Source organism: Furipterus horrens, unplaced genomic scaffold (assembly GCF_987537825.1).
Source record: "Furipterus horrens unplaced genomic scaffold, mFurHor1.1.pri manual_scaffold_10, whole genome shotgun sequence".
NCBI classification, from domain to species: Eukaryota; Metazoa; Chordata; class Mammalia; order Chiroptera; family Furipteridae; genus Furipterus; species Furipterus horrens.
In genome coordinates, this window is record NW_028327180.1 from 15,564,509 (window position 1) to 15,584,038 (window position 19,530).

The 19,530-nt window shown below is 44.0% G+C and overlaps 1 protein-coding gene across 1 annotated transcript in view; it reads left to right on the plus strand.

Annotated features, from left to right (window-relative positions):
• The first annotated feature begins 7,027 nt into the window (after positions 1–7,027).
• ARHGAP10 (Rho GTPase activating protein 10) overlaps positions 7,028–19,530 on the plus strand; it is a 241,608-nt gene continuing 229,105 nt past the window's right edge. The window contains exon 1 of the mRNA XM_090290426.1: positions 7,028–7,420. Coding sequence (XP_090146552.1) covers positions 7,267–7,420 — 154 coding nt within the window. The 5' untranslated portion in view covers positions 7,028–7,266. The remainder of the gene's footprint in view (positions 7,421–19,530) is intronic.

The following is a 19,530-nucleotide window of genomic DNA, read 5'->3' on the forward strand; positions in this document are numbered from 1 at the left end:
GGCTATCTGTGGGTTTCAGGTGGAGCTGAATCTTGAGGGCATTGACTCCCCAGCACGGGAAGAGCCAGGGTTTTCTTTTAATATTTGGATTTGTAATTACTTGACATATTCTTTCTGTCTGACAGGAGACTGGTACTTCATGAGGGCATGAATGTGTGCGTGTGTGTGTGTGTGTGACAGAGAGAGAGAGAGAGAGAGAGAGAGAGAGAGAGAGAGAGAGAGAGAGAGAGAGAGAGAGAGGGAGAGATTGATGTTGATATTTACTATAGGAATTGCCTCATGGAATTATGAAGTCCAAGAAGTCCCATGATCTGCCATTTTCAGTTTGCAAGCTGGAGAACCAGGAAGGTTGGTGATGTATAGCCAGAGATCTGGAAGCACCAATATCTGAGGGCAGGAGAAGGCCGCTGTCTCAGCTCCAGAAGGGAGGACTTTGCCCTTCCTCTGCCTTTTTGTTCTATTCAGGCCCCCAATGAATTGGATGATGCCACCTTGCAATGGTGACGATGATCTTCTTTATTCAGTCTAGTGATTCCTATGCTAATCTCTCCCAGAAGCACCCTCAACAGACACACAGCCAGAAATAATGTTTGTCTGCTCTTTGGGTATCCCTTAGCCCAATCAATTTAACACTTAAAAGTAGCTATCACACAGGGAGTCTGGCTTGATTCTATCCAGATTGCTAGTTCAGGAAGTCTCAATTGGTGTTCTGTGAAGAAAAAAATTACTTAAATAATATAGATGTAATGAAAATGTCAAACACATTTGGATAGTTATAGTCTGTGATAATTTGAGATGTACTGCAGACTACTAATGGTGGTGACGTATGTATATAGTGCGGGATCTTTCACTTTTCCTTCATTGTACTTTTTTGTTTTTTATTTCGGTAAAATACACATGACATAAAACTTACCATTTTAACTATTTAACTCTTTTTTTTTTTTTTTTTTAATTCCAGAGAGAGAGGAAGGGAGAGGAGAAACATTGTTGTGGGAGAGAAACATTGACCAGTGCACCCTCACAGGGACCGAACCTGCAACCTAGGTATGTGCCCTGACTGAAATCGAACTCACAACCCTTCAGCTTACTGTACGATGTGTCAACCAACTGAGTCACACCAGCCGGGGCTTCTTTTAGCTATTTTTAAGTGTACCGTTCAGTGTATCCACATTGTTGTTCAACCATCACCATTACATTTTATAGACAGTATTAGTTCACAAACTTGTTAAACAGCATCCTCCTATCTTGGTGGATTAACCCACTTTCGCTCGGAGTGGCCTTTGGGTGGCTCCTGCTGCTGGGCATTGCCCCCACTTTTGCCTCAGCGGTCAGCTGAGAGACAGGCTTCCAGGTGCAAGTGCATTAGGGCATGGCGGTCTTCTAAACTGGCTTGTCTGGATTGACGTCGTTATAGGGGAGCGTTCTTTTGAGCTCAGGAAGGGAAATCGTCTGTGGGTAAGCCTGGAAGTGTTGGGGCCATTTGGTTTTCATAAAGGTAGCTTTCTGGAGACTGAAGCTGATACCAACGAGGAGGTAGATGAGAGAGAGTCACCCAGAACCGAAGCTGGAGCAGTGAAATCCTCTGGAAGCTGCCCTGCCTCTCCAGGCAGGTCTGCAGTGGTATGGGCCACTGAATTTTTGTTTGAATTGTTTAGGCACCGCCCCCACCCCTCCCCTGACACACACACCTTAATGCCTGTGAGAGAAAGCAGCCTAATATACTTCGGAAGGCACCCAACGGTTTATCTTATATTTTTCTCATTGTATCATTTACATTTTGTCATAGCTATAATTTATGCAGCTCATTCACTCTGCCTGCAGCAGAGACGGTTAAGTTCCTGCTCAAAATCGGTCGTCCTTTTTCTCTTTGTTAGAAAATCAGGTTTCATTTAGGGTGGCAGTATACCTGGATAAAAAAAATTACATTTTTCCATTTTCCCTTGCAGTGAAGTGTGTGGCCATGTGGATACGTTCTGGCCAATGAAAGAAAAAGAAAAATTGTTGTCTAACACCTGCAGGAAGGCTGAGAAAAGTGCTGACTCAGCCTTTACCATTTCCCTTCCTCTTTCTGTAGCCATCTTATACTGTGAGGTGATGCTGATGATGGGAGCAAGGGCTTCCCTGGGGACTGTGGGATCATGTTAAACTCTTTACTTTGGACTTGTTTTCCATGAAAGAAAGAACCTTATGGTTTAAAGCACTGGTATTTTGGATATTCTGTTATCATGTGTCTAAACCTAATTCTAACTGACTCACAGCTTTGAAACATACCCAAAGATTCAGTGGAACCCATATTTGACTTTAAAGATAGCAACTTGGTGACTCATCAGGGAAAGGCAATGTCGCATGTCGCAGAATCTATAGAAAGGGAAGGTTTCATCTGAGTTAACCTCTATTTTATCAAGATTGGAAACCTGACCAGCTTCCATTGATTCAAATCCTTAACACATCCTGAACAAAGCATAAAAATGCCTATCTGACATACATGGTTGAATGTCTTTCAGTCACCGCAGACTTAATGAGTCTGAAACTGAAGCTCACCTTGCCTATCTCAGTCACCACCACCACTACATTGACTTTTATTTACTTTTTAATCTTTACCCGAGGACATTTTTCTCATTGCTAAGAGAAAGAGAGAGAGAGAGAGAGACAGACAGACAGATAGGCATTGATGTGAGAGAAGCATTGGTTGCCTTCTTGTATGTGCCCTGACCAGGGATTGAACCTGCAATCTGGGTATGTGTCCTGACTGGGAACCAAACCTGCAATTCCTTGGTCTACGGGACAATGTTCCAATCAACTGAGCCACATTGGCCAGGGTCTACATTGACTTCTTATCCCATGTTTTCCTTTCAGTAAATGTCCACTTAAGTTCATATCCATTTGCCTAACTTACCATGTCAGGAGCCTTGGGCCCATCTTTGACACCTTTTCTGTCACTTCTATATCCAGGCCACTGTCAAGTCCTTTGATAAAACATATTGTGATCTGCCTATTTTTCTGTCTCCACTGTCACTTGGAGGGTAAAGCAATCTACTTCTTGCCCAGACAACTCCAAAAGACTTTTTTCTGGATTCCTAGTTCCACACAGTAGCTAGAAAACACAAACCAGATCACATTACCACCATGCTGAAAACTCTTTAAGGCCTCCTGATAGCCTGAGGATACAACCCAAAATCCTAAATATGGTCCATGAGACTTTGCAAGATCTGACCCCTACCCACCCTCCACCACCCAGCATTATCTTGAGCCGATATCTCTCGCTGACTACGCTCAGCCCCCTGACCTTCTCTGTTAGTCTCTTCAATGTACCAGACTCTTCCCATCCCAGGGGCTTACACAGGCCCGTTCCCTGCCTGGGTTACTCTGCTCACACCCCCTATTCAATGGCCAACTCCTACTGATTCTTCTGGTCACTGATGAAATGATTTCCTCATTAAGTCTTCCTTGACCCCACTTCCAGTTTCTATCAGGTCCCTCAATGATAACCTCTCACACACCCTTTAACTGTATGGTCTTTTAATTTTTAATTAGATACATATATTTGCATGAATTTTTTGGGAGGGTGGTATAATGTCAGTCTCCCTCCAGAGACCAAAGGCACAGTGAGGACAGACACTGTCGGTTCTGTATACTGACTGCTGTGTCACCAACACCTAGTGTGGTGCCTCACACAGAGAGAGACTCACACACGTTTGTGGGAAGAATGAATTATTGATGAACTAGAGAGGAGACCTGGGCACTTAGTAGCATCTGCTTTTGTGATCATTTTCCTTGAATTCTGTCTTACATGGTTTAATGCTGTGGTTTAAGGGGGAGGCTCCCCTACCCCCCAAATCTATTCCATATTGATAGGTGTAATCTCCATCTCTCTCTCTCCTGTCCCTCATGGCTCTCTTCAGCCCACCCTCCCCAGCCTCCTTCTTCTTATCTTCATCATTATCATAACTTTCAACAGGTGCTTTACAAACAGTTTCATTAAATCGTCTCAACCAGCCTGTAGTTGCAATCTCTATTCCATGGTGGCAAGACCGCGATTTACAGAAAATTGACCTTAGGCAAGGTTGTACAACTATTAAGTAGTGAAACGGACTTGGAGCTCCTAAATTTCTATCTTTCCACTGTATCATAAGCTTTCTCTTCACTTGATCATACTTCCCATTCATTGCACAGTGACTGATAATCTCTACCGGGCACAGTACAAGGTGTAATTGAATAAAGAAAAACTAACTAGGTCCTTCCACTCTTGGTGATTACAAAAGTAGACTTATTTAATATTAAGGTTGGTATCTACCTGCTGTTTTACGCTGTTTGGGGTGTGTGTGAGTAAAGGCACAAGTAACAATGCTTTTTGCAATGTTGGGAAATTATTTTAAGCAACTTGTTTTGGTCCAAATATTTAAAGAACTGGCCACATTGAATAAACCAGAGTGTTTGTGGCTGGGAGCGCAAAGTGATAAGGCAGAAGAGGCATTTTCGAAGCAGCTCCTCTTTTTAATATTTTTTAAAGTTATTTTTTATTTTTTAGATTTTATTTAATTTTAGAGAGCTGGGAAGGGAGAAAGAGAGGGAGAGAAACATCTATGTGTGAGAGATAGATACATCGATTGGTTGCCTCTTGCACACCTGGTTGCCTCCCATGCACCCCCAACTGGGGACCTGGCATGCAGCTGGGCATGTGCCCTGACTGGGAATCAAACCACTGACCTTTGCGTTTGCAAGCCGGTGCTCAATCCACTGAGCCACACCAGCCAGGGCTAACGTTTTTCTTTTTTCTTTTTTTAAAATCCTCACTCAAGGATATGTTTTTACTGATTTTAGAAAGAGAAAAAGGGAGAGAGAGAGAAACATCAATGTGAGAAACATTGACTGGCCACCCCCTGCATGCACCCAGACCAAGGATCCAGCCTGCAACCTCTTTGATACATGGGATGATGCTTCAGCCAACTGAGCAACCTGGCCAAAGTAGCCCCTCTTTTAAAATCGAGTTATATTTCACATACCAAAAAAAATTTGACCCGTTTAAAGTGTATAATTAATGGATATATTTCCTATATTCAGAGTTGTGTGACCATTACCAAAATCTAAGTTTCAATTATTTTCATCATCCCCCAAAGGAATCCTTTACCTCTATGCCAGTCTCCAGCCCCTGGCAACCAATAATCTACTGTCTGTCTCCATAGATTTCATATTGAATAATATACGTGGTCTTTTGTGACCTAGCATCATGTTTTCAAGGTTCATAGAGTTGTAGCATGCATGAATACTTCATTCCTTTTTACAGCAGCTGATATTCCTGATATTCTACTGTGTAGATACACACACTTCGTTCACCTGTTCATCAGCCAATGGACGTTTGGGTTGATTCCACTTTTTGGCTATCCCGAAAAAGCTGCCATAAACAAGTATTGTATTTGTGTGGACATGTTTTCAAATCTCTTGGGTTTCTACCTAGGGAGTAGAGTCCCTGGCTCACATGTTAACCCTGTGTTTAACCCTTTGCGGAAGCGTCAGTAGCCCTTTCTTATGAGGAAAGTTTTAGGGTTTCCCCCAGAGGATTGAGGGTCTGTCGGTGTGTGGCTGTTTTGCCAGGCTCTTGCTGTTTGTTTACATCCCTTCCATTCTTGGGTGTCTTTCCCCTATTCATTTGCTTCTTTTATTTATTTTTTTCCTGTGTAGATTCCCCCTCCCACCCCCCTGCTGATTTTAGTAGGGTACTAATGCTGTCAACACCTAAAAGTTATTTGTAAAACATTTTGAGATCTCTGGAAGATGGATATTAAAGTTACAATGTTTATCTGTTTATCTTTGAGTTAGGCACTCACCAGTGCTGTTTTGTAACAAAAGAGCTTTTTGAGTAGGAGGCTTATTTAACTTGGTCCTGAGGGTTACACTCCTACAACATGCTGTCCAAACAGATCCTTAATTACCCGCTTCCAGACCGAACGTTTTAAACAGTCACTTTAAAGTTTCTTCGTGATATTAACATTCTTAGTAAGGCTGCATATGTAAACATGTTGCGAGCTTGTAAAAAGTTTTATGTAGAGTTTCCAGTGTGTTCCTGGCCCGTAATAATTGGGTAATAAGTTGTTAGTTGCCATTGTGAAGTTACTATAATGAACAATTGACTTTTCTGGTATAAATTTTAGTAATTTTAAAAGGCTTAACTTTTTTAGGGACACATTTGAGTTGTTTCAGAACACACGGAACAACCAGTTACCTCTTCCAGGTGCACTGACCCAAATTCTCGTTCGATCGTTACCCCCACCTTGTGAAAACCACACAGAACCTGGCATTTGTTTTCCGGTGGTTATTTTTAGAACCATAAAGACCATCTCTACCTACCCAAGCCAACGCAATCCGCTGAATACTACAGAAACTACCCTTCAGTGGTTTAGCTACCCTGTCCCTCCCAAGTCTTTCATTGTGGATACTCGGAGGGTCAGATGCCGCCTGCCTTTGTAAGGCTTTCAATCTAAAGCGGAGATTTACTCTGCTTTTTTCTTCTCAGCGAACCAGGAACGTGATTAAGGAAGAGCGCGCCCTGCGTGCGAGCCCATTCACAGCTGGCGGCCCGTTCCAGGAGAACCGAGATGAGTCAGTCGTTTACCCTAGCAAGCAGACCTCTGAATTCTGTCGTCCGGCTGCGGGGATCAGACTGCTACTAAGACTCCCCTTCCTTGTCCCGGTCGAGTTCTCTGCCTCGGGGAACCGACACTGAGTCACCCCGAAGACGGGAGCCGAAGAAAAGAGGAGGGGCACGCGCTCCGGGGCTGCAGAAGAGCCGCGGGACGAAATTCTAGAGCGAGGGAACCTCGGAAGGAAGAGGAGGGGCGACTGCGCGGGGGGAAGAGAAGGAAGAGGCGTCCCGGGAAAGGAAGGGAACGGAGTGGAGGAGAGGAAGAAAGGAGGCGGGAGGAAAAAACAAGGGGGCGAGCGGGGAAGCGCGGGGCGGGCCGGGGAGGCACCCAGGGCGGGGCGGCCTCGCGCCTCGGGGAGGGTGTTGGGCGCGGGGGCCGCGCGGGGCGTGGCCGAGGGCTCCGGAGCTTCGGCTGGGCGGTCGGTAGTGGGGCGCGCAGTCCTCGCTGCGGCCAGACTCGGCTCCGAGGGACATGTCCGCGCCGCGCTCGCCGCTCGCCCGGGGCTGCTAGCTTCTTCGGGACTTGGCCGCGCGGCTCCGCACCTGGCCGCGGCCGCCACGCTGGGCTTGGGCTGTAGCGGCGCGCGCGGGTGGCTGGCTGGCTGTGCGCGCGGACGGCTGCAGTCATGGGGCTGCAGCCCCTGGAGTTCAGCGACTGCTACCTCGACAGCCCGTGGTTCAGGGAGAGGATCCGCGCGCACGAAGCGGAGCTCGAGAGGACCAACAAGTTCATCAAAGAGCTCATCAAGGATGGGAAGAACCTCATTGCGGCGACCAAAAGTAAGCGGGACCGGGCGCTTCGGAGCCTCTCTCCCCGGGGGGCGGGGGTGGGGTGGGCCAGCGGCGGGAGGAACAGGGGGTTCATTCGGGGCTGGGAAGGCCTGGGGTCCTTTCTCCCGGGCTCCCAGGCAGCTTGGTTCTAAGTCGTCTTTCCTGCTCTTACCCCTTTTCGGCGGCCAGAGCCGGGAGCCGTGCGGGGAGACCCGGCCGCCAGCCCCGGCCGAGTGCTCCTCGGTGCCAGAGTTCCCCGCCGGACCGCCCAAGGGCAGATTTCACTGCACCCTAAAGCTGCTCACAGCCTCCTACGAAACAGAAACATCAGTTCTACTTTACCAGTTTTGCCTCGTGATCTTTCTAAATAACTTTACTGAGGATTCTTTGAAAAACAGCTGGATGTCCAATTGCAATTTCCGAGCTTCCCGGACACTCTCATCCCGGGTCCCTCACTGTGTCAAACCAGAAAGTCTCCCTGGCGTCGAGCTGCTTTCTGCACATTCCTTCCCTCCTCCTGCGCTGAGGAGGGGTCAAGGATTGGCCTCGTAAGGGTTGAGCAGACAGCCTGCTCACTGGCCCCAGGGAGCGCCGCCCGCAAATAGGGAATTCCACCCCGGTCAAGTTGGATGCCTTCCTCCCCGGTTCTTCTCTGTCTGTTGAAAGACTCGGAAGTGAGGTGGCCACAGGAGAAATTGTGGTGTGTGTGCATCTGTAGCTGTCTGAGGATCCGAGAGGAGTCTTTTTTTAGGAGGGAAGTGGGTTGAAATTCGTGCTGGAACGCTGAGTTGGTGATGCTGCTGTTCATGGGGAGACATTAGTTCCAGTGAGAAACTGGGCAGCCTGACCACACCTGTAACCTATAACCCGTCTGAGGATGCCTCTGGGTGCTCCCTGTTCTGTCTTAAAAAGGCCTGCCCATACAGCAGACAGGGAGGCGGCAATATCCAGCCACTCAAATTTGTGTTAACATCTTTATCTTTTCCCTAGTTCTCAATTCAGTAATTTCCAGCCTTGGGAGCTTGATCCTTGTATGCTTGTTTGTTTGTAGACATCACCTCTAGGAAAAATACTTCGTGTCCCAGGCATCCTCTCCTTTGCATTAAAGGAAGATTAAACATACTGAACAGACTGTCTCAAGTCGACAGCGCAGTGCCTGGAATAGTAAACGTTCACTTAATGAATAAGTTGGAATAAGGTTTAATGGGAAGAATCCAGTGAACCATCCTTGTAATTTTGGAAGCAAGTCACTCAGCTGCTCTGGATGATGTCCAAGGTTCCTTTCAGTTCCGTGACCTCTTTGATGTTGCAAAAAGAGGATAGGGAATCACTTTGTTTGGGGCATGTGACTAGTGGGCTTATTTGATGGCTGTCTCTCCAGGGCCTTGGCATTGGGTGTGTGTGGGGTAGAAAGTATGGAGGGTCTGTGAACATGTAGGAGTGAGTGTACAAAGGCGGAGGCAAGGAGAAAGGCAGTGTGTGCGTGTGCGCACACACAGTGGTCATGAGGAAGAGGACTCTTCTGCAGCTTGGTGTTAATCAGTGTCACTGGTTGGAGGGGTGTACCTTCTCTCTTACTGGCTGAAGCAGCTCCCTCTGGAGCCAGGGCGCTGCTGAGAGAGGCTTTGGCGTGGAGAGAGACAGATGGCAAAGCCAGTTTGGCCACTAGTAGAAAGCTATTTATGTGACTGCATATTAGCTCTTCTGCCAAACAGGACACATGCCCGGTGTTCCAGCAGCAGCTAGTGCATCTGGGGGGCCAGCTGTCAGCCTTCCTCCCCAGAATGTAGACTTGCGTGAGTTTGTAAATTAGTATCGTATTGCTTTTAATTCTTGTTGTTTACTATAAGAAACATAATTTATAATCATGCTTAAGAGAGGAACCAGAAAGTATCCTTTTTGTCATCATGTGTAATAAACTTAAATTCTTTCCCAGGAGATGATAAAAACACAGCTTTAGCTTACAGGCTTTTTGTCTAGTTTGGAAGACATTGCCTTTGCCCAGCTTGCTCGGTCAAATTTACTTCTAGTTCCTATAAAAGATTAAGAGCACTGGACTTAAGTCAGGACACCTGAGTTTAAGTCGCCTTCACTGTTAGGACCTGGCTACATGACAGCTGGGCAGGTCACTTAATTCTTTTGTGTCCAGTTTCTCTTGTCCTACTTCTAAGAGGCATTTAGCGAGTAAGGTTCTGCAGTGTTTGGAAATTGCTTGATTAGTTCATTTGAAATTGCAGCCCGGTCAATCATTTGCCTAACCAGCTGAGCCTTTCCATAACATCTGAGAGTCAAGAAGTCCAGGAAGGACATGAGGCAGAGGAGCTGCAGCAAGAATAACGATCAGCTAGGATAGACTGCTTATGTCTTGAGGTGTTTTACATTGTTTTTGCAGATATGGCATTTTGTGCATTTTCAGAATTGTGTGTTAAGTGGTTTCTGTTTTCATTTGCCCTGTAAGATGCCTCCTGCACGCACAAATACTTGTTGGATTTATGTAATTTTGATTGCCTTGATGCTTTGGATATTGCATAAATATTTAAAGAAACTGGAGGGTGTTATATGGGACCTACGGCTTACTGCTGAGTTCAGTTATGTAGCAATCAGAAAACTACTTAGCACCTACAATTTGTTAAATATTGGGATTGAGATAAACAGAGGTACATGAGTTCATTGTCCTCGAGTTGAATAAAGTTCAGTCTAGGAAACATGTCTTCTCTGTATTGTGCTAAGTTCTCGAAGAAACAAAGGGTGCACAGACAAACATGGTAAAGGTTACTAATTCAGTGATGAGCCAGGAACAAGAGTTGGTTGTAGGTCAGAGTGGAGAAGGTTTGCTGGAAGTTTGGGAACTCTTTGGTGTTTTAAGTAAGAAATGGAATCTTGTCAGACTGGAGACAGTCGAGAAGAAACCAGAACACCACAGCGTTTGAGGACGATGAGCAGACCAGTTTGGCTGGAATAGAGATTTCCTTTCGAGGAGGAGAATGGGATGAATGGGAAGGTCAGTTTCAGATTGTGGAGATCCATAAAAGCAAGGTTGGGAATGGGGACTTCATCCTGCGGAGATCACTGAAGGTTTTTTAGCAGAAGCCAGACATAGTGGGAAAGAGATGGCTGAGAGATAGGACGTGACATCTGTGTGGGGTGCAGATAGCAGAGGGGGCCGGGGGCGGGGGAGCCCCAGAGAGAAGCGTCCGGGATCGCTGTCTTATGTGGTAAAGTGGGAGATCATTCACTCAGTTCAATGGAGTCTTTGTTTAAATGGCTTTTTTAGTCCTTTTTTCCCTATTCCTTTCCTTTCCTTTCCTAGAATAACCAGTGTCCTCTTTCAGTACAATTTAAACTTTTGTAAGCTTTTTACCTGATGTCTGTGTAGTTTCGGATGCTTGGGATTTGTAGAAACGTGTGGAATATTTGCCAGAAACGGCAATAAGCCACATATGCTTTTGTCATAAATTTCACATTATGTATTCTTGAATGGGTCTGTGCTAGAGGGAAATACATAGTTTTAAAGCCCTTACATGGGTATATAAAATGTTCGTTAGTACAATAAATTTGGATTGTCTAGCTGCGTGCGTGTGTGTGTGTGTGTGTGTGTGTGTGAGAGAGAGAGAGAGAGAGAGAGAGAGAGAGAGAGGGAGAAACAGAAAAGAGAGAGAGAAAAAAAAAAGAAAAGCTGGAGGGGCCCTCATATGTGAACCTGCTCTTATCACAGATATGGAAAAAGATGTTAGCGGCAGCCAGGACTAGAATTTCAGTCATCCAAGTCTTGGTTTTTGTACTTTTCAAGGCTTTGCTATTTATTTTAATGATTTTTGCTTTGTTTTTCTCAGGACAACATAAAAGTTCCCTTTTGCTGTCTTTGTGTGTATGTCTCTGAGAAATGGTTCATGTGGTAATTCCTTTCAGGAGAAATATCTCAAGTTGCTGTTGCATTGAAACAAAGGGAAATTTGGAAGACTTGAAGAGAATCTCACTTTATGAACTTGAGCCTCAGTTTCCTTATTTGTAAATGGGACTGCTGCGGAAGCCTTGAGAAGTGAATAAAATGGTGTTGAAAACGCAGATGTAAGTGGTTGTGTAGATTCTGTTTGCCCGGCCAACCTTTTTTTTCTCTCTCTGACAACCTAAATTTTGTTCAAGGGTCTACAATCGTCTCCCAGGTAACCCAGGGAAAAGTGATTAGTCTAACTCGGTGGTTTACAGTCGTAGAATCACGTGGGAAGCTGTAAAAGACTCATGCAACCAGGGCTGAGAATCACTGAACTCTAACAAAGTTTTGGTAAACCTATTGTCTGGGCTGGTAACTAGTTTAAAGATGAGGAGGTGGCTCAGTTCTGGCTGGTGAGACAGGGTGGAAAGTCTGGTGGAGACTTTGGGAAAGGTTTCCTTTTGTGCGAGGAGTCTCCTAAAAGGGGTTCTTGACTCTTCTGTGGTGTCTGGCTGCATGGCCTAGACCTCTGCCACTATCGTGGGACTGCGAGTGGAGCCAGTGGGAGGACTGTGGAGCAGAGAGGTACCAACTGGGTCTGATTTCCCATGCCCCTGTGGGAGCCGCAGATTGTTCTGTGCCTGAAACCCTCCTGGGACAGCAGTTTTCTGCTGCATAGGATCCTAATTTTGATGGAATGGTATAGTTGTCAATTTTGTGCCGGTGCTCCTATTATGTGGAATTTAGAGAGGTATAGAGATAAGATGCTATTTAAAAATATATTTTTTCTCTTCATGGAAAGGAATACTCATTTCTGTTCATTGCCCCAAATAAATCACATGGATGCCCGCCCCCCCAACACACTTCAGGATGTGGTCTGGAATAAGTCTTAAACTCTCCCTAGGGGATTTTACTACAGGGGGCTGGTCTCCAATATGAATGTAGACTTGATGTAAAAATAATTACTTATTTACTATCAGAATGGAGCTGGGGGTGGACCCAGACAGGCTTTAAAAGCTTCAGATACTTTCCGCACTGCAGGTGGTCCCCGACTGCGCTTAGAGGAGTTCTTATTTAGAGCCCTCCAGCTGCAGGAGCCTGTTTGTTTAGACTGTTTCCCTGGTCAGTTATCTGGTGTTCTTATTCTCCGTGTCTGACACATTGCCCGCCACCCCCCCCCCCAACTGCTCTGGTGCCTTGGACAACCTCCTTTTTGAGTAGTGTTTTTCTGGGGGGCGGGGGCACTAGGGAGTGTTGTTGACTTTCAGAAGAGGAGGAGGAGGATATTTTTGTGTTTAATCTTTAAAATAGCTGATGAGACAGGATGGTACAGAAGATTAAGATCGGAGGCTGACGTATTAGTGTGTGTGGGTCCACAGCATAGTCAACCATTCGCTAACAGGGGACTGTGGTCAGGTTACTTAGCTTTTCTATATCGATGTTGTCATCTGTAAAAATAGATTATAATTCTTTCTACCATAAAGGGTTACTAGTTGGATTAAATCAGTAAATACATGTTAAGTGTTCAGAATAAGCACTCGTATGTTAACCATTATGATGTATTATCTAAATTGAGGTACATATTTTAATATCAAGGTCCCTTTCTTGACTGAAAAATAGCTGCTCTGCCCCAGAGACTAGTATTTCACCTTTTAAGTGATTATTTATCCCAAGAGTACATTTGTCTAAATCGTCATTACTGGTGAGCGAGATCGGCAAACTTGTCAAACTATGGAAGGGCTTCCAAGGTTTGAATGTAGCTCTCTGGATGCTGGAAAATCTTGAAGGTGTGTTGTTAAATAAAAGCTAAGTGGCATGTTGGGAAAATAGTTTCCAGAATTTATTTCTGATACACAAAGATTTGAAGATGAAGTAGAAGGCGTCACGAAGACCGTTGGGAATCTAGGCAAGCCGTCTGCTGCTGAAGCTCCTGCAGTCAGCAGCAGGCCCCACTTCCAGGGGACCATCAGGAGGAGTGGGGAGGTGCAGGAGGGCACTGCTCACGGTCCTGAGACGATCCCACAATGACCGGAGCCTTCAGATGCTTAAACATTACAGTGATACTTTTGGAGGGTGTTAACTTGAGTGTTTAACATGCAGGAAAGCCTAACACCACAGTTAATGGACAGTGCTTGTGTTTGCTAAGGGAAAGTCACAGGAAGAAATTCTCAGAAGGCAGTGAGGGAATCTCCTAAGAGGGCTGGGTATTCTGAAGAGCTATTAGGTAATCCTGCTCTCTGCAAAAGAATCATTCAAGTGCCCAGGACAAATTCCTAAGGGAGCTGTTTTGAAACCTGTGACTCTAATAGCCATATATTCACCTTATGATTTTTGTTTTTTGCATCGTAAGAGAGGCGGGAATTACGAAAAAGAAAAAAATATCTTGTAGTCTGCAAGTTACTATAAATCATGCTTTAAGTGATTGCTGACTGTGGCAGTGAATAGGTGAACTGTTTACATTTGGCCACGGTTAACAACACGTGGTGTCTTTTGTTGCTGTTTTGAAGTTTGATGTTAGATAGCTATGAAAATGTTCACTTAGGAGATTTGATGTTGTCTCTCATTGCCTTTGACTTTCTATATCTTGTTTAAATAAAAGTTGGCTTTGTTTCAGGATTTGTAGAAGAGTGTGTAGACATTTCCAGATTATTAATCTGATTAAGGGTGTCTTGGAGGTTTTACTAAGCTTCTTTCAGTGAAATTCCATTCCAGAGACAAGTAGGTGATTCCAAGCCACATCTAAAACATGCTTTATATTCTTTAAGGTGTATATAATTTAAATTATTTTAATAATAGTTGCTAACTTTTATTAAGCATTTACTATTTGCTTTAGTTAGTGTTAAATTCAGGGTAGGCATTATACTATTTAACACGAGGACTTAATGAAGTATGTTATCATTTACCCCATTTTAGAGATTAGGATACTGAATTTACAGAGGTTAATAGCTTGTCCAGATCACTCAATTTGTCAGTGGTGGAGCTGGAATGTGAACCCACATTTGTCTGACTCTAAAACCCTTAACCACAATTATAAGCTGTCTCCCTGAAGGGGTGTGGCTGCGGTCTGCTTTTAGGGGAAGTTATAAATCCTGGTTATCAGGAATGTGTATACATTTCATGATCTAGTTAGGAGACTATTCTTATTAGCTCAGCCCAATGACCATAACTTAAAATATGAATTTTAAGGCTCCCTGGGATGATTATTATAAGTCAAACCGATTGCTAATTTATATAGTTTATACTTCAGAGATGGTGTGGATTTAGAAGCGCTTACTAGATACAGACCTCCACTAGAAAAAATACTTCCTTATTGAGAGGAGTGGGGCAGGGGGGTGGGGGAGGAGGGGAGAGAGAGAGAGAGAGAAACAGAGAAACATCTATTTGTTGCCTTCTCTACATGCCGTATTAGGCTTTTTTCCTTTAAAAGTTTGTGAGATATTTTAGAAATATAAAAATATATTAAGAATCTCATTATAGACATCTCTGTATTTGCCCCTCGATTTAAGACATAAAAGCTTCTCCAGTAGCAACTATCTCAAATCTGGTTTATTATTCCCTGGAATTTTAATTCATCCAAATGCATTCCTAAATAATAGTACATTTTGCATGTCTTTAGACTTTATATATGTGTCCTATATGTGTTCTGCAGCTTCTTTTCCCCTCAACAACGTATGTGTGAGATTTACCCATGGGGTTACATGTAGCTCTATTTAATTTAGTTTACTCTTTAAATGACACTTGTAGGGAAAAAAAAAAGTCTTTGTTAATTGATTTGATGTAAAATAAGATGTTCTATGGTGTACCTTATATCTATGTATTTTTTTATTGTAAAATGTTATATTTAGAGAATATATTCATTATGAAAGCCATATTGTAATTAATTTTATAAAATTTAAAACACTAGCTTTGACAACAATCTATAAATAAGACCATCAGAGCAAAAACAGTTTAAATTTCAGGGCTGTAAGATGCACAAACCAAAAAAAAAAAAAAAAAAAAATCTTTAAAATCCTTTTTGCTTTATTGAAACTCGACTTCCAATAATAGTAGGTGGAGGAAAAATATTTGTATTCATAAACAAAATGAGTATTAAGCACTGACAGTCTAGTTAGGTCAGATGAACGTGATTTTTAGGCAGGGATTGGTCGGTATTTTGCATTAGGCCTCCAAACAAACAGGAAGCACAGCCTGCTTTACTTGATTCTCTTAATATAGGAGCGTAATTTATAGACTTGCCAAGGGGATGCTTCTGTAATGAGAAAGCCTTGACACCCTTCTCTTTAAACAAACAAACAATCACACTGAAAACTCCCTGACACTACATGCGAAGGGCACGCATCTCTTTAAGCTTCATGATCTGCTATTGGAATCACTGTCTTGCTACCACTGCTAGGCCTGCCTCCCTGGTTGAACTAGAATTTTCTCCTCGTGTTTCCTGAGGAAGATGTTAACTCGGTGCCACTTAATACCTCAGTGGTGAGTGTGATTTTTTTCCTTCCTCATTGACTTGTTCACCCACAGGCTCCGTCTGCCTTCCGACACCATCTTGTCGTGAGTCATGGTGAGGCGTGTGGCTGGAGGAAGTCAATTTGGCTCAAGTAATGTCACCCCAGGTCTGAATATAGGATGTTTCATACTCAAAAAAATGAACGCTTTTGTCTCTGACTATAAACGTTGGCTCTGCTATTTATTAGTAGTGTGACCTTGGGCAAGTGACTTAAACCCTCAGTGCCTAACTTTCTGTAAAATGGAGATAGTAAGGTCCCTCATGGGGTGGTGGTATTTATTCCTCATGTTACATATTAAAGGGTCTTAGAACTCTGCTTGGCTCATGGGAGGAGGAGGAGAAAGAGGAGGAGGAGGAAGCGGTGAAGCTGGAGCTAGAGCAGGAGCTGGAGGAGCTGCAACTTCTTTTTTCTTTCTTCTTAGAATGCTATCCTGACTGCCTTTGTTAAACCTGAGCACACTTACAGCTTTACTAGTAATGGCAGTAGCAAAAGTTTGTGAATAGTCTCTCTTTCTCTCTCTCTCTTTTTTTTTTCCTTTCTCTCTTTTAAGCCAACAATATTTTGAAGCACTGGGCTGAGCATAGGCCCCTCATTTATTAAATAGGAGAAAACATCTGTAATAGTGTGTTTTCATCCAGCATATTACTGAAGGTCTTTGCTTGCAAGTTGTGGGGACAAAGCCAAAAAAGTACAAGGGAGTGGAGTGTCACTGTCATGTCATTAATTTGAGAATCTGGCAGATAGCACTTCTGTCACTCTGACAGATGGTGTTGCTTTTCTTTTGTGAAATGCAGGTCAAAGGCAGCACAGCACAGATATTAGAGACCACGGTCTTTGAAGTCAGACTTACATACTTTGTGACTTTGGGTAACTTGCTTAATTTCTCTGTGCCTTGGTTTCCTCTTCTGTAAAATGTGGATACTAATTTTATCTCCCTAAATGTTGCTAGTATTAATTAGTTAATTACTTGGAAAGCACTTTGAAAATGGTCAGAACCACAGTGAACCCTGTATGAGTTTGCTAAGTGTAGAAACAAATGTAAAAATCTGCTCTGTCATCATTAGTATAATGTCATTTATGACAATGGGGAAAAGTGTCATCTCAGGTCATTGAATGCCACCCATTGTGGACTAGTTGCTAGAGACTTAACAGTGCAAAGAGACCCTGTATCTCTGCAGATGTTAGCATTCTAGTAGGGGAGACAGATCAATTAAACAAACAATGTCATTCACATTATTAAGAGTGAGATGCTTGGCCGGGGTTAAAGGACTAACTAGGTTAGGGCGTCAAAGAAGACTTCAAGGAAGTGGTATCTTCTAAGCTGAAACCAGAAGGAAAGCTTAGGAACATTCCATGCTGAGGGTAGGGAGGCAGAATTCTCCAAGCTCAGCAGGATGGGGCCTGGAGGCCACAGAGAACATGAGCTGCAGCTGGGTGACCAGCTCCAGTGGGCTGGGGTGGGTGGAGCAGGGAGCCAGAGTAGAGCTACGGAAGGGGGTGATGGGGGGCGGTACAGGGGTAGGGCTGGGAAGGGCCTGGTGAAGCAGGTTAAGGACTTGAGGCTTCATTCTGAGGACAGCGGGGAGTGATTGAAACATTTTGAAAAGGGGATTGGCGTCCTCTGAATTATATTTTAGAAAAGTTTCTCTGGCTGCAGTTGAGAGACTGTGTTTGAGGAGTAAGCAGGACTGGGGGTCAGTCACTGAGGCCAGACTTTGATGGCCGGAGAGGCAGGTTCTGGAGAAGTCGGGGTTTAGGGGCTGCCAGCTTTGGCATGTGATTGGGTGTGGGGTGGAGGAAGGAGGTATCCAGGATGATTCCTCAGTTCCTGTCTTGGGCAGCTGAGTGCTGTTGGCTGAGGTGGTCCAGCCAGAGGAATAGGTTTTTGCGGGAGAGAGGATACATTTTTGGTTTTGAGTATGTTGAGGCTGAGGTGCTTCTGAGATATCCCATGGGCATATACAGTAGTGTGTTTCTCTTATGAGTGGGTATTTCAGGACCAGGGAACAGAGCTAGAGAAATGGGAAGATTTTGTGGACATAGCACACCATGCAACTAACTGGATAGCAAACCGGCCTGGAGAGAGAACGCAGGAGAAAGAGAAGGCCAGGTGGCTCAGGGCCAGTTCTGAGAAACACCAGCTTTTCAGGAGGGTGTGAAAGAGCCTGAGAACCATACTTGAGAGCAGCAGCCTCGGCAGAGAGGTGGCATACCTGGAGAGGGAGCGTTGCCCAAGCCAAGGAGAATGTTGCAGAAAGTAAGCGGGAGCAGACAGGGTCCTGCTACAGAAGTCAAGTACAGTAGTCCATCTCTTTATCGCGGTTCACTTATCGCGGCCTCACTGTATCACGGGACTTTTAAAAATATTTATTTATTGCGGATTTTTTGCTATATCGTGGGATTTTGCAGTACTGTATACATATGTTGTTAAAGTTATGTAGGTTTGAGAGTGTAGAATATGTTTAAGAACATAAGTAGTGTTTATAAAAGTGTGGAAAAGGTTAATAAGGGAGTGGGAAAGGTTAATAAGGGACTGGGAATGGTTTATAAGTTTGTGGGAAGGGTTTATAAAGCCTTAAAATGTATATAAATACTAAAATAAATATAAAGTTCCTACTTCGCGGATGTTCACCTATCGCGGGGGGGTCTAGAACGTAATACCCGCGATAAGTGAGGGAATACTGTACCATGAGTCCAGGTCACATTGCATTCTCAAGACAGTGTCCTTGGTAAAAGCTGGGAGAGTAGCTCATGGCACAGCAGGGATGGGAGCCCAGTGGCAGAGGGTTGAGAAGGCGGTGCAAGGAAAAGACACGCGCCTGTGGCAGCTCTCCCAGGTCATTGGTTCATGGGTGAGATTTGAACAAGCCGAGGAAAGTATCCAACAGAGGGGAGAGTGATGATTCAGGGAATATTCCAGAGCAGAAGGTGGCTCTGAGTATAGACGATGAGATTCAGATTCCAGGGCATGGGGGACAACACCCTTCGTCTAGTTGAGCAACAGAAGGGGTGGGAGTGATGGGCGCGCACCCAGGGAGATTTGTAGGTTTGTTTGAATGTTGAGTCGATTATTAACTGATGCACTTTAATGGCAAAACAGTTTTCAGTAATTGTTTCAATTTCTCTCCCAACACATTCTTTTTCTGGTTGATGAATCATGTGTGACTTGTCAGAGTTGTCATAGTAAGTTTGAACTGGGTGGGGTGGAATATAGATGTTAAACTATTAAGAAGAATAATCGGGAGAGGGGAAGAAAAAAATAGGAATAAAATGTCTGGATAAACAACCCTCTAATCACCAAAAATACCTTTATTTCAGACTTCATTCTGCTGGCACTTAAAGTTGAATACTTCATTCAAATACTTCTTAATCTTGGTTTTAAAAAGTGTGTTAGATGAAAAAAGATTTTTTTTTTCCCCACTGGAAGACACCGCTAATTTTTGTGTTTTATCCCAGTAGAATCGTGCTGCTTCTCTTTGGATTCCACAGAGAAGAAAATGCTTCTGGCAACATCTAGGGAGATTCTAGAACTTCAAATTGCCTTTTAGTCTGAGAGAAGAGGAGGGAATGGAACCTGGAAGAGTTAAAAATGTAGTAATTATCTGTGATCTAGAAATAGCCTTTCTTTCCCTTTTCAGCTAACTGAATAGGCTTTAAGGAGTTTAAGAAACGACTGCTGG